The sequence below is a fragment of the Melanostigma gelatinosum genome, assembly GCF_949748355.1.
Source record: "Melanostigma gelatinosum genome assembly, chromosome: 20".
Lineage (NCBI taxonomy): Eukaryota > Metazoa > Chordata > Actinopteri > Perciformes > Zoarcidae > Melanostigma > Melanostigma gelatinosum.
The window spans coordinates 7,066,541-7,081,241 of NC_136653.1; the positions used below are offsets into that span (position 1 = coordinate 7,066,541).

General features: G+C 37.0%; 1 protein-coding gene across 1 annotated transcript in view; it reads left to right on the top strand.

The window, feature by feature from the left end:
• Positions 1-8,735: 8,735 nt before the first annotated feature.
• LOC306793934 (DNA-dependent protein kinase catalytic subunit-like) overlaps positions 8,736-14,701 on the top strand; it is a 28,802-nt gene continuing 22,836 nt past the window's right edge. Inside the window, exons 1-18 of the mRNA XM_079291762.1 lie at positions 8,736-8,917; positions 9,884-9,960; positions 10,044-10,148; positions 10,400-10,474; positions 10,672-10,780; positions 10,904-11,016; positions 11,132-11,231; positions 11,334-11,389; positions 11,495-11,525; positions 11,609-11,766; positions 11,899-12,045; positions 12,306-12,470; positions 12,671-12,839; positions 13,086-13,135; positions 13,298-13,405; positions 13,688-13,837; positions 14,075-14,184; positions 14,448-14,607. Coding sequence (XP_079147888.1) covers positions 8,755-8,917; positions 9,884-9,960; positions 10,044-10,148; positions 10,400-10,474; positions 10,672-10,780; positions 10,904-11,016; positions 11,132-11,231; positions 11,334-11,389; positions 11,495-11,525; positions 11,609-11,766; positions 11,899-12,045; positions 12,306-12,470; positions 12,671-12,839; positions 13,086-13,135; positions 13,298-13,405; positions 13,688-13,837; positions 14,075-14,184; positions 14,448-14,607 — 2,046 coding nt within the window. The 5' untranslated portion in view covers positions 8,736-8,754. The remainder of the gene's footprint in view (positions 8,918-9,883; positions 9,961-10,043; positions 10,149-10,399; positions 10,475-10,671; positions 10,781-10,903; positions 11,017-11,131; positions 11,232-11,333; positions 11,390-11,494; positions 11,526-11,608; positions 11,767-11,898; positions 12,046-12,305; positions 12,471-12,670; positions 12,840-13,085; positions 13,136-13,297; positions 13,406-13,687; positions 13,838-14,074; positions 14,185-14,447; positions 14,608-14,701) is intronic.

The window sequence follows — 14,701 nt, forward strand, 5'->3', positions numbered from 1 at the left end:
TTTTTTTTCCAAAGTAACTAAAAAAATATTTTTTTTTCCAAAGTAACTAAAAAAATATTTTTTTTTCCAAAGTAACTAAAAAAATATTTTTTTTCCAAAGTAACTAAAAAAATATTTTTTTTCCAAAGTAACTAAAAAAATATTTTTTTTCCAAAGTAACTAAAAAAATATTTTTTTTTCAAAGTAACTAAAAAAGTAACTTTTTTTCCAAAGTAAATAAAAAAGTAAATTTTTTCCTAAGTAACTAAAAAAATATTTTTTTTTCCAAAGTAACTAAAAAAATATTTTTTTTTCAAAGTAACTAAAAAAAATTTTTTTTTTCCAAAGTAACTAAAAAAATATTTTTTTTTCCAAAGTAACTAAAAAAATATTTTTTTTTCAAAGTAACTAAAAAATTTTTTTTTTTTCCAAAGTAACTAAAAAAAATTTTTTTTTCCAAAGTAACTAAAAAAATATATTTTTTTCCAAAGTAACTAAAAAAATATTTTTTTTTCCAAAGTAACTAAAAAAATATTTTTTTTTCCAAAGTAACTAAAAAAATATTTTTTTTTCCAAAGTAACTAAAAAAATATTTTTTTTTCCAAAGTAACTAAAAAAATATTTTTTTTTCCAAAGTAACTAAAAAAATATTTTTTTTTCCAAAGTAACTAAAAAAAAAAAATTTTTCCAAAGTAACTAAAAAAATTTTTTTTTTTCCAAAGTAACTAAAAAAAATTTTTTTTTTCCAAAGTAACTAAAAAAAAAAAATTTTTTCCCAAAGTAACTAAAAAAATATTTTTTTTTCCAAAGTAACTAAAAAAATATTTTTTTTTCCAAAGTAACTAAAAAAATTTTTTTTTTTCCAAAGTAACTAAAAAAATATTTTTTTTTCCAAAGTAACTAAAAAAATATTTTTTTTTCCAAAGTAACTAAAAAAATATTTTTTTTTCAAAGTAACTAAAAAAATATTTTTTTTTCCAAAGTAACTAAAAAAATATTTTTTTTTCCAAAGTAACTAAAAAAATATTTTTTTTTCCAAAGTAACTAAAAAAATATTTTTTTTTCCAAAGTAACTAAAAAAATATTTTTTTTTCCAAAGTAACTAAAAAAGTAACTTTTTTTCCAAAGTAACTAAAAAAATATTTTTTTTTCCAAAGTAACTAAAAAAGTAAATTTTTTTCCAAAGTAACTAAAAAAATATTTTTTTTTCCAAAGTAACTAAAAAATTTTTTTTTTTCCAAAGTAACTAAAAAAGTAAAAAAATTTCCAAAGTAACTAAAAAAATATTTTTTTTTCCAAAGTAACTAAAAAAATATTTTTTTTTCCAAAGTAACTAAAGAAATATTTTTTTTTCCAAAGTAACTAAAAAAATATTTTTTTTTCCAAAGTAACTAAAAAAATATTTTTTTTTCCAAAGTAACTAAAAAAGTAAAAAATTTTCCAAAGTAACTAAAAAAATAAAATTTTTTCCAAAGTAACTAAAAAAATATTTTTTTTTCCAAAGTAACTAAAAAAATATTTTTTTTTCCAAAGTAACTAAAAAAATATTTTTTTTTCCAAAGTAACTAAAAAAATATTTTTTTTTCCAAAGTAACTAAAAAAATATTTTTTTTTCCAAAGTAACTAAAAAAATATTTTTTTTTCCAAAGTAACTAAAAAAATATTTTTTTTTCCAAAGTAACTAAAAAAATATTTTTTTTTCCAAAGTAACTAAAAAAATATTTTTTTTTCCAAAGTAACTAAAAAAATATTTTTTTTTTCCAAAGTAACTAAAAAAATATTTTTTTTTCCAAAGTAACTAAAAAAATATTTTTTTTTCCAAAGTAACTAAAAAATATATTTTTTTCCAAAGTAACTAAAAAAAATTTTTTTTTTCCAAAGTAACTAAAAAAAAATTTTTTTTTCCAAAGTAACTAAAAAAAAAAAAAAATTTCCCAAAGTAACTAAAAAAAATTTTTTTTTTCCAAAGTAACTAAAAAAATATTTTTTTTCCCAAAGTAACTAAAAAAATATTTTTTTTTCCAAAGTAACTAAAAAAATATTTTTTTTTCCAAAGTAACTAAAAAAATATTTTTTTTTCCAAAGTAACTAAAAAAATATTTTTTTTCCAAAGTAACTAAAAAAGTAACTTTTTTTCCAAAGTAACTAAAAAAATATTTTTTTTCCAAAGTAACTAAAAAAGTAAATTTTTTTCCAAAGTAACTAAAAAAATATTTTTTTTTCCAAAGTAACTAAAAAAATATTTTTTTTTCCAAAGTAACTAAAAAAATATTTTTTTTTCCAAAGTAACTAAAAAAATATTTTTTTTTCCAAAGTAACTAAAAAAATATTTTTTTTTCCAAAGTAACTAAAAAAATATTTTTTTTTCCAAAGTAACTAAAAAAATATTTTTTTTTCCAAAGTAACTAAAAAAATATTTTTTTTTCCAAAGTAACTAAAGAAATATTTTTTTTTCCAAAGTAACTAAAAAATTTTTTTTTTTTCCAAAGTAACTAAAAAAATATTTTTTTTTCCAAAGTAACTAAAAAAATATTTTTTTTTCCAAAGTAACTAAAAAAATATTTTTTTTTTCCAAAGTAACTAAAAAAATATTTTTTTTTCCAAAGTAACTAAAAAAATATTTTCTTTTCCAAAGTAACTAAAAAAATATTTTTTTTTCCAAAGTAACTAAAAAAATATTTTTTTTTCCAAAGTAACTAAAAAAATATTTTTTTTTCCAAAGTAACTAAAAAAATATTTTTTTTTCCAAAGTAACTAAAAAAATATTTTTTTTTCCAAAGTAACTAAAAAAATATTTTTTTTTCCAAAGTAACTAAAAAAATATTTTTTTTTCCAAAGTAACTAAAAAAATATTTTTTTTTCCAAAGTAACTAAAAAAATATTTTTTTTTCCAAAGTAACTAAAAAAATATTTTTTTTTCCAAAGTAACTAAAAAAATATTTTTTTTTCCAAAGTAACTAAAAAAATATTTTTTTTTCCAAAGTAACTAAAAAAATATTTTTTTTTCCAAAGTAACTAAAAAAATATTTTTTTTTCCAAAGTAACTAAAAAAATATTTTTTTTTCCAAAGTAACTAAAAAAATATTTTTTTTTCCAAAGTAACTAAAAAAATATTTTTTTTTCCAAAGTAACTAATGTTGAACACGGTGGAGATTTTGCGAAGTAGTGATGTCTCTACCTGCAAAGCCGTTGTTTAAATCAGGCATATGACTCTGAGGCTCTTATAATATTGCACCGGGTAGACAGACAGGTTTGTGTTGTGCAAAACCCCTGTTGCACTGATGTGTACGGGTGGGCGCACACTCATTCACACACACACACACACACCCTCAACCCCCCCCCCCCCCCCGATGCTCTCCTCGGTTCATGGGGAAGTCCAAGAGCTGAGCCAGCAAATTCACACAAAGAAGGAAGACTGAGACGCCACCTAGTCTAGAGAAGAAAAGAAGGGGAAACCCCCGGACGGAGTCATAAGGACCGAGTCAGCGGTTTCAGGGAAAAGCTATAGGGCGGTCAGATCAGTAAGATTAGCCTGGGGGAAGCATAAATAACTTAGCCTTGACAGTGGCGTCGCTAAAAATGCTGAGGAGCTCATATGGACCACGAAGGCAGACCTGGCTTTCAAAGATTACGCTGAAGTAAGGGTTTTTGTGTCATCAATCAAGTGATGTGAAGGGTAGGAATCCGTTTGAAGTCAGACATCTGAGGCCCGGACGAGTATATAGGGGCAGTTTTGAAACAGCAGAAAGACCCTTGAAGCAGCTTTGGAGAAGGAGTTGGAAGGAGTCTCTAACCCCGTGCAGGGCTCCTGCCTGCACGGAGGAGAACTTTAACTTTTTGCAGAGTCTCCGGACTTTGAGAGTCGGAGTTTTTAAGAAAACTTAGAAGGTTTTTTGAAGTCTTGTCAGGAGAGAAGGCTCACTCTGTCCAGTCCTGCGCTGGGTGAATCATTAACTTTTTCCTCCGTAAGCTACACAGCAGGCCCGTCTGCTGGCTGAGTCAGTGTTTTTAAGATCCTTTGTCTGTAAACTACTCTGAAGGGGTTTTTGAATACTTAGGTGATTTTTTCTTATATTTTTCAGTTAACGATTTTCCCTCTGTATTTTGGACCAAGAGACTACACTTTGATTTAAATGCAAATAAATAAATAACGAATTAGTTTCTTCGACCAAGTCCTTTTCTTCATATTTCCAGAGAAGCCATAACGAGGTGGTCACACCTCAGATGATCCCCTTCATCCCCTGAGGTAAGTTGTGTTTGATCCAGCTCGGTACATTACTGATGGCATTCTTGAAATGCCCAAACCACACTGATACTTATTCTAATAATAAAAAATAAAAAAAAATAATAATTATTAATTTTTCAATTTTTTATTATCGGATTAAAAAATCGTGAGGGGTCACCCCCCAGAAATCACGTAACAAACAACACCTCATCCATGCTAAGGCATCACCGTGCCTTGCATGAGAATAAGGAGGAAACTGGAGCTTCAGCCAGCCATTGTAAGTCATTACAATATTACAAATGCACCATCACAATTTTTCCCTGTTCACTTTTGTGTATTGTGCAAATTAAGACAGGTAACAGACACTGTATTTATTCTCTTTTAACCAGCCACCAGAAAACAAGCGCTGGATGAAGCCCTCGTCTCCATGATCGTGAAGGACACACAGCCCTTCAGTATTGTGGATGTTGGATTCAGGGCATTTGTGTTTGCGTTTTTGTGCACGCCAGCATCTTCTGTACCCTGTGAAAGGGTGTTTTCAAAGGCCGGAGAGGTTGTGTCAAAAAAAAAGGAATCGTTTAAAACCAAAAACTGTTGAGAAACTGTTATTTCTGAATAAAAATGAATAAAATGTGTCCTGTACATCACTGTCCAAGTTACACAAGCATATTCAGTCCCCTCTTCCTAGTTCCACAAGCACTTTCACTGTCCTCTGCCTGCTGAAGCCCATGCCATTTTCCTAAAGTGACATAATAACATCATTACACAACCTGCCATATCATATGATACTCCCATTTTGGGAACATTCACACACAGAATACATTCAAAAAATATATAAAAATATTTTATTATGCACATATGTGATCATTTATGTACAGAAATTATTTGGTCATACATTTTTGTAATTCAGTCATTCCCAACAGCCATAACAGACAACAATTCAATGCATCACATTATGTGGTTCAGATACAGCTGCCTGTGATTATACACTTGGCCAGTAGGTGGTATCGTGTGCACATGAAGCATCGAGTAATGAACCCTTTCTCGAACCAATTGGCTGAAGTGGTTCGATGCCTCATGAGGCTTCATCTCGCCATCACTAGTAGTTTAGTTATCTTTAACTAAAATTATTGAATATATTAATAGTGCTGTCAAATAACCTGCATGTTCAAAGCACTTACCTCTACTGTCTCCTCTCCAGGGTGTTCGCCCTAAAAGAGTCCCCAGGGTACAAGAGCACCATTTTATAGTTCCGGGAAGGTACCATGTGGTAATTACTAGAGGGGTGGTAGGAAAATTGAATTCTCTATTCGGGCCGGATATGATCTCTATGGTGATGTCTTACCACCATAGAGATCATATAGATAATTGACCTTAGAATGTTAGGCATGTATTTTAATGTATTTGTTGTAGATTAGGGGATTGTGTTGTAGAGTAAGGAGCAGAGTCACTTATCTTACAGTGATGTGGAGGTCCTCGTTCAGGAGCAGACTGGGGGAAAAAAGTGGCCCGGGAGTTACTGTCAGACCGGCCCACTCAATACACGGCGCGTTGCCCACTCAATGCATCGCATGTATCGACCAGTCAGTGGCCTACTTGGAAAAATACCATACACTTAACATTATTTTGGATGATTACAAAGAAATTGCATCATATATGTTTTTTTTATAACATTTGGATCCACCAATTTGCCCGGATGGACACATTGAATAAAATGATACTGGCTATTGTAACACTCCAAGGTAGGTATCGTTTGCTAGATGAATATGCTGAACTCTGGGATAGTATCAGATGGTTATACGCAGTGGCGCTGGTGCACATGTAGGTAGGGCTGTTTTCTATTTCCCTTTAATAGCTTGAGGGTTACCGTAATAATTCCCTTTAACAGGAAACGATACAATCTAACTGTATTCAGGTTACCTTTAATTCGAGTTTACAACAAACGCAACACACACAATTTGGAAAAATTTAATGAAAGAAAACCCCTCGTTGCTCCACGGCGCTAAATCTATTTGAGGACGCTGATTGGCAAAATTGGATTTCACTCATTTATATCTTTAATCAGCATTAAAGCATCATTGGCTAAACTGCTTCATAGACCCGCCTCTTTGGGGCAGATTGCATGCTGGGTGTGTGAGTGTGTGTGTGTGTAGGGGTGCTGCCGGCTCGCAGATGGAAACCACGAGTGTGAATACAGATCGCGAGGAGTAGTATAAATCTTCGTCAGTGACTATGAGCTTTAAGTATTAGAGTAAATTTAACGTGTTCTGTGAAGCATAGAACACAGTCGGGGTCGGCGATCTCAGAGCGAGGGCCGGTTGATGATGGAGGTGGTCCGGTATTGGACCGGCCCAAACCCCGTTGGCCTACCGGGGCATCTAAGGGATGCGGGGAGTAACGGTGCTAATTTCCCGGGGACAGGGAGACTGAGCAATGATGAAAATCAACAAAATAGTATTTATTTAGAAGTAGCAGGATCTGGGAGTGTTAATCTTGCACAGTGTTGTTTTTACACTAGAAACAGCACACGGGTCAGAGCTGCTCTCATCAGCTGTGAAGCTGTTTCCATCCACACGTTGTCTCACTCACAGGTCTGCTGTCGTGTTTCACAATGTGTGTAATGTGTGTGATATTTCTCCTTTTGTCAACTGACTGACATGTTTGGATTTGTACCACCTTAACCTCGATGCACATTAAGAGTTTTGCTGCATGCAAGTCGATGATTGAAAGATCAATTTGAAAAGTCGTGGCTCACGTCCATTAAACGCTTTTTCTGCTGACATGTCAAAATGTCTGTTAAAAAGCACTACACTGACAAGTGATGGATAAATAAAATCGCATTTCTTCAGAATGTGGATACAGGAAGTGTTCACTTTATTAAAACATATGGGTCAATGTTGCAAATGTTACTCAATTGGACATTATTACCGTAATGTAACCAGTTGTTTTGTAACCAGGATGAAAACTCACCTCTTCAAGAAGGCCTACCCTTAGCCTTCCTCTAAGCACTTACTGAGCATCTATTGTATTCATACTAGCTTATTGCACTTATTCTATTCATATTAGTTTGTGGCACTTATTGCGTTTGTTTCTGGACTGTACGTTGGCTCTGGTTATGCTCTTAGATGCTTGTTTGAGGAAAGGACATGCACTTATTACTTCTGGTGTCTAGTTGTCTCGAAAACCGATGTTGAATACACTAATTGTAAGTCGCTTTGGATAAAAGCGTCTGCTAAATGACTGTAATGTAATGTAATGTAATAATGCACGGGGAAAGTCATGTCACAAGTAATGACACAATAATAGTTAAATAAGTGAACTTGGCCGCAAAGGATGCTCCTCTGAATGATAGTGCAAAGGGCTAGATTGTAGAGACGCAGTATTAAGGGTGCAGGTCTGCTGGGGGGGGGGGGGGGGGGGGGGGGGGGGGGGGGTCCTCTGGGAGGTGGGTACTGGGGGGGGGGGGGGGGGGGGGGTACTGGGGCTGGTGTGGGGCTGCTGTTGACCTGGTAGCTCTGCTCAGACAAACAGCTAAAACAGAAACAGATAGATTAGTACAACAAACATGCTCTTCATATCAATGCAGTCATTGATAACGTTATTACGTATAAAGTTACAGAGACACACTGGAACTGATCTTCATTGACTTACATCAGCAGCATAGTTTTAGGAAAACGCAATCTTTCCTGCAATGAACTAAACGCCCCATTGGCGCACGATAGCAATTCATCTACCACATCGACAGTTTTACTTTGAAATATTCACCGGAAAATGTAGCACGATATTGTGTCTGCGGATACCATATATCCATGGATTGTTGATGGCTGAGAAACAAAGCATTAACAGATCATTAGTGTACACTGCCCCCCAGTGGTCATAGTGTACAACTACAGCGTTGTTTGTCAAAAATTGTATTATATTACATATTTTATTAATGCGGTATTATATGTTCTGTGACCCCTAAAAGGCAGGGACAATCCTTTCACTCATGTTAAATGAAGATTAAATTTTCTTGGAAGTTGTCGGCTCTTCTGTCTCCTTAGTGGCCTTTCCCCTTTGCAAAGACGCTCTCCAAAAGTGATTTACTCATTTTCGCTAATTTGCGGGCTTAATTTTTGAGGTCACGTGACCGAGACAAGCGTCTTGACATGTCAAGAGCCACAGACGGATGAAATTGCGAGAGAATCCGGTCATCTTTCAAAATAAAACTTCTTTCAGACGTTGATAATCAATAAAACGGAAATAATATAATATGTATTCTTTCTGTGCGGCACGGTACCGGTCCGCGGCCCGGTGGTTGGGGTCCACTGAACTAGAGGATACTTTATTTCACCAGAAGTTCACGGGACCTTCGCCATCGGAGCTTTTATTTTGAAACAGATGCATCCCATCCTGACTCTTCCTGATGTGCGTGACTGTTTGAAATGTAATGGCTCTTCCCTAGCATGTCTGCCAGAGTGTACTCTTTCTGACGACTTACTGTTGTACTTATGAGAGAAAGTAATGTGGCTGATGGGATGCTAATGTTAGCTTAGATCCGCGCTGCAGTTATGTCTTCCGAGAGGAACCCTGCTGGAGGCATTCAAGTGCTTCTTCTGAAACTTCACGAATCTCTCTCGGACGAAGACACCCGAGCTGCAGCTTTGAGATGTCACGATATCATCGGTGACTTGGGACAGGAGTGCATGCTAACAACAACCGAGAACGAACTTGGTAAGACCATAAAGTCCGTCAAATACTCCGCGCCAAACTCCAATAACAATCTGGCAGTTTAATGTTGTCGATGCTTCTGCTGTGCATGAGCCTTAAACACTTTGTAGGGTGAGGTGGTGTGTGGATCTTTAGAAGCTACTTGTTGATTCGTAATGCATAAATTATTTCAATAATTGCGCATTTACTTTTGTTTTGTTTTGCTTGCCTGCATCACATCAGGCTCTTCCGCCAAAACTCTCTGCGGTGGGCGGTAACGCTCAGTCAGAATGCAATATAAATACCACGTGACAATAAGCCAAGCGTGGACGCTCCTAACGCTACTCCATTGGAAGTCTGTAATAGTACACGAGTGAAACAGTCTCCAAGCATAAAGTGTGGCAGCATTAAAATACTTAAGTGGATTTGCAACAACGGATTCAAAAGTCTGCACGCCACAGACTCCATGCATGACTCCTTTTCCTCAGGGGAACTCACCAGTTAGTTCTTACCTCATGCAAAACATAACATTATGACCATATTTTCATACTGCATGCTCGACCTATGACCGTGGCCATCTCTCTTTCTTGGCTCCACTCAGCATCCTGGCATCAGCTTCTGCGCTCAGTGAGAGCTACAGAGTCACTCCCTGTTTATCTAACATGTGTTCTCGCTTGCTCTCCACTTCACTTCAATTCAACTAAAGTGTTCTTCATGATATCTAGATTATTGTTTTAGGTCCTCAAACTGATCAAGTGTGAAGTAAAGTTATAGCACATTACTAACACAGTTGGTGTTTAGTTGTTGTTTGGAGGCAGAAGAACACATTTGATGATTCGAGGCTTCATTAAAGATTGCACAGATGTATTCATGTATCAAAGTTCACAGTGCTCCTAAATGTGCAGAGTTTTGTGTTTGGTGACACACACACTGCGAAAACAAATATTAACATTTCCTTCTGATTCCGTCTTTGCATCTTTGGTCTTGAAGCTTTACAGACGTCCTTATTGTTCTCAAAAGACTGTGGACTGCTCAGCTTCCTCAGGAAGTCCCTGGCGTCAGATGAGGTAGGCATCTAGGAACATCGAGTGAACAATGACGTCACTACACTGAAAAGTTCTCGTGTTGACAGAAAACATCTGTTTTCCAGTTCCGGGACACCCGAGTTGAGACCTTGGGTTTTTTGGAGAAGTTCTTGGACAGGGTCTCACCAAGAGTCAAAGGTTGGGAGAAGACTTACGCCACTGACATAAGAGTAAGTTCCCCCTTTAGAACCATGAAAAGGAACAATCTTTACACATAATGCTGCATCCGTGCACTCAAAGTAAATTCAGTGTCCGACTGAAACTGATACTGACGCAAAGTAGCCTCTATATATGTATTCTTCATACACCTCTCAGTATAACACAAGACAAGTGAAACGTACCACAAATAAAACTGACTTTTGTTTGTGTACATGTAATACCTCAAATGAATCATGTTGTTTTTCTCCATTTCTTTGTGCAGGACACATGCATGGCTGTGTATACAAAGGAAAAATCAGCCAAGTGTAGGACTCTCGTGCTGGAGCTCCTTATCAAGGTTGGTTTCTCTTGGCCTCCTGGGTTCTTTGACATCAGCCGAGTGTGTTAGCTGTGCAACATGAACTGAGCGAAAGAAAAGATCCACTGTTGACAAAATTCCTTATTTATATGATCTTGCGAGAGTCTGTTTGACATATTTGTGAATATGGAATATATCTGCTGGCTGGACCTTGTTCTTGTTCTTACTCTCCTCAGGTTCTCCAAACAACAAAGGCTTCCAGTGTGGTGGCAGAGCTTCGAATCTGTGATATATTCAACAGATATTACGGCGAGCTCTGTCAGAGGAGCAAACTGCCAGATTCAGGTGAGTCTTCGTTTTACGGCCCGAAGCCAAAGTTTGGTTTAACGCTGGAATGGAGATGACCGGAATTCATGCAGGAGATGAAAATGTAAATTACGTACATTTAAAAAAAATCTTTTGTTTTAGTCCTCGGCAAAATCTACGAGTTGCTGGGAGTTCTCGCAGAGGTTCACCCCAGCGAGATGGTCAACAACTCTGACAAACTCTACAGAGCCTATCTAGGAGAGCTCAAAGAACAGGTGTGTGAACAGGGGAGATGGCACCGAGTGTTTGGGCAGAACTGCTGTCCTCTGCACTTATTGTATTTTCAAACGTTCCCGTAATCAGTTGTGTCTGTCGATCTGTTCCTTTCAGATGACCTCTTCAACAAAGGAACCAAAACTTTTTGTTGTAGCTGGATGTTTGAGAGGAATCACCGCTCTTATGGTCAACTTCACTAAAACAATGGAGGAAGGTGGGACGCTATATCTATTTCTTTCACAATTTTCAACCAAACATGCCGTTTCTATGATTCGTGCGTGATGGTGCATGATTAGTGTGCGTCTCTGACTTGCAGACCCAGCGACGTCTAAGGACATTTTTCAGTACGCCCTGAAGGCCGTCAGCCCCCAGGTAAATATCCCCGTCTCTGCTGTCCAACTGTCGAAATATAACATCCCGATTGAAATTGACTGATATATTTTAAAAAAACGCTTGTTTTCTCATCTTTTGTTGTAGATGTCAATGACACGCTACGCAGTCACATTTGGTAAGGACTGTTATTTCCATAGCAACACGAAGACGAAACTCCCTGAAAACTCACGCGTCTGTGACTCTTTGTCTCTTGAACAGCCGGCCTCAGATTACTTGCCAGACATGCGTCCCAGTTCAGCAGCTGCCTCATGGACAACTACAGAGCTCTGTTCGATGTCATGTCCAGGCTCTGTGGACACATCAACGCTGAGATGAAGAAGACGAGTTACTACGCACTCGAGGCCTTCCTCAAACAGGTAAAAGCTCCGAGGCTTTTCCACACAGGCGAAGAAAACAAGTCGGGACGGGTTATCGGCACCATGATGAGAATAAAACCGCCTGTGATACACTCGTTGTCATTCCAACACATGTTTTTTTGTTATTTTAAGGTTGCAATGCTGGTGGCGGACAATATCGAGGAGCACAAAAGCAAGTTGAAGTTCTTCATGCAGAAGTTCTGCGGCATCATTAGAACCATGGACTCGACACATAAGGAGCTGTCCATTGCTATACGAGGATATGGATTCTTTGCCGCCGTACGTTTTATTTGCTTTCAATACAGCTGTAGAAACCAAAACCTATTTGACAATAAACGTATGCACATGCGTTTCAGACGTGCGTGTTTGCTGCTTGAGTTGTTGCGATCTGCATTTCCATCAGTTGCTTCTTAGTAATATTCTGTGTTCCCATTGCTCTACGTTTGGTCTCCTGTGTAATCCATGAGATCATCCTTTGCTGTTTGTGTACAATCTTGACTTCTTAATGCAAAAAAACAGTTTTTTTTTGTTTTTTGTAGCCATGCAAGAAAGTGTGCCCACAAGATGTGGACCTGATGTACACAGAGCTGATTCAGCGCTGTAAGCAGATGTATCTGACAGAGTCTGACGGGGAGGAAGACAGCTTCTACCAGCTGCCCAGCTTCCTGGACTCTATAGCCTGTGTCCTGATTCACCTGGACAAGGTAACAAAGTCACGCTCGTTATCATTCACTTGGACCAAATGCCGACGAGCAACAATACCCTGAATCAAGCTGACGATCACAGATTTGAATCCATATGTGTGTCTGCCTATATACACACACCACTGAGTCCTGCAGTAGAGAGAAATACTGATTCACCCTCATGATTAACTTGAGCTTCTGCTTTTTGTCCCTGGTCTCAGATTCCAGAGGTGTACACACCACTGCTGGAGCGTCTGCTCGTGGTGCAGATCGACAGCTTCCCCCAGTACAGTGAGAGAATGCAGACTGTTTGTTGCAGGGCCATCCTGAAGGTGCTGGTGGCCATGGCCTCTAAAGGACCTGTCCTCTGGGGATTCATTAGCTCTGTGGGTAGGTCGCCCATGAGCACACTGCACCTAAAGGCCATCATGATATCTTGAAAAAAAAAAAGAGAACTGCCCTTGATCAGGTACGGCTTTTACAATGATGTCTTCATCGTCTCTCAGAAGTGAGAGAGGAGACTGTCAAAGTGGTAAAGGGCCCCTAAAATGCAATACATGTATTGTTTAAACCTGCATGCTGCTTTTTGTGTGACTGTTATCTGCTTAAAGTTTCACTTCTGCTCAATTGTTTCAGTGCACCAGGGCTTGATCCGTGTCTGTTCAAAACCCATCATGCTTTCTGAGGTCAGGTGCATGATTTCAGATGTGAATTTACACGCATGTATATGTTTACTCAGCTGAATGTTTTATTTGCAGTTTCATTTATTTTCCTGAAATCAAAATGTCTCGTTTATTTTTGACTGTGCTGGTTGAAGAAATATGCATTTTGTCCTTTTTTTCCCTCAGGACAAAGACGGCGAGTCTTCCCAAGTTCGCACTGGAAAATGGAAAGTTCCATCAAGTCAGAACTACCTTGCCCTGTTTAAAAGCCTTCTAGACTGTGATCTGCTGAAGGTACAGCTATGTTGTTTTTTAAAGTTGTATTCTAATTCATTACAGCAGATTTGTTTGGCACAGCCTTTTATTTATTTTACATTACATAACATTTGGCCACTCAGCATCCCTTTCAGGTACATCCAGCATGCAGAGTTTTGAATTGCAAATATTTCGGTGCTTTGTGTCATGAGATCGATTACATTTACGGACCAGCGTGGTCTCTTCCACTTTGCTGGGTACGCACAATAAGCAGCACATTTCATTTTTTTGCCCTTGTTGCGTTTGTGTCGTCCTCTGCAGGATTCCGGATTTTTCGACGGAGCTTTCGAAAGTCAGAACGCCGCCCTCGTGTCTTTGAGCCGTCTGCTTTATGACGAGTTGGTGAAATCAATCCTCAAAATTGTGGAAAAGTTGGACTTGTCTGTGCAGAAAGTGACGACGGGAGAGGAGGTGAGGTCTCCCTCTCAGGTCCCACTTTGACATACTTCACTGACATTCATAAAAAGTTGTCGACAAGTGAAATTGGATTGGCTAGTGTACGAGATATGTTGATATTGGTTCAGTCAATTTGATTATGTCCCATGTCGATGGCATGAAACTAAAAGCTTTGGTATACTTTGGTATCTGTTTCCCTTCAATGGCCTTTGTGTACTCTGAACCCTAATCCATGGCCTCCTTGTCTATCAGGCTCCAGATGATGCGGCCCATGTCCTGCCGTCCTCCGACCCCACGGCTCATCTGCTGCCCAATAAGATCAAAGATTTCACTGCCTTTATCAATCTGGTTGACTTCTGCAGGTATTGGAGACGGCACACATGGGAGATCGGTCTACCGGACATCATGAGGCTCTTTAAAAGTGGCAAAGTTAACAGCGGGACAAGCAGACATTGTTATCACATTTAAAGTACCGTTGAGTACCTTTTTAAAGCGCTGTACAAATAAAATGTGTTATTATTGTTGTTATTATTATTAAATTGGACATACTGTGCATTCTACCACAGTCATTGTTCACGTTAAGCATTTACAATGTCAGTCTCACGCTGTTTTCCCTCTTTTGCAGCGAGTTGTTGCTGACTAAACACCTGGAGTATTTTCAGTCCTGGATGTATCCCTTGAGCCATGAACTTATCCTCCACTCCATACGAAATCCACTTGTCAGTGGCTTTTACAAGCTGCTCTCTGTCACCATGAACATTGCAAAGAGAATCAAGTACTACCAGGTAATATTACCATGAATACACATGAATACTGTTTGTATCAAGGCTGTGGGTATGTGATCAGGTGGACAACAACAATGGATGTCCTGTAAGCTCA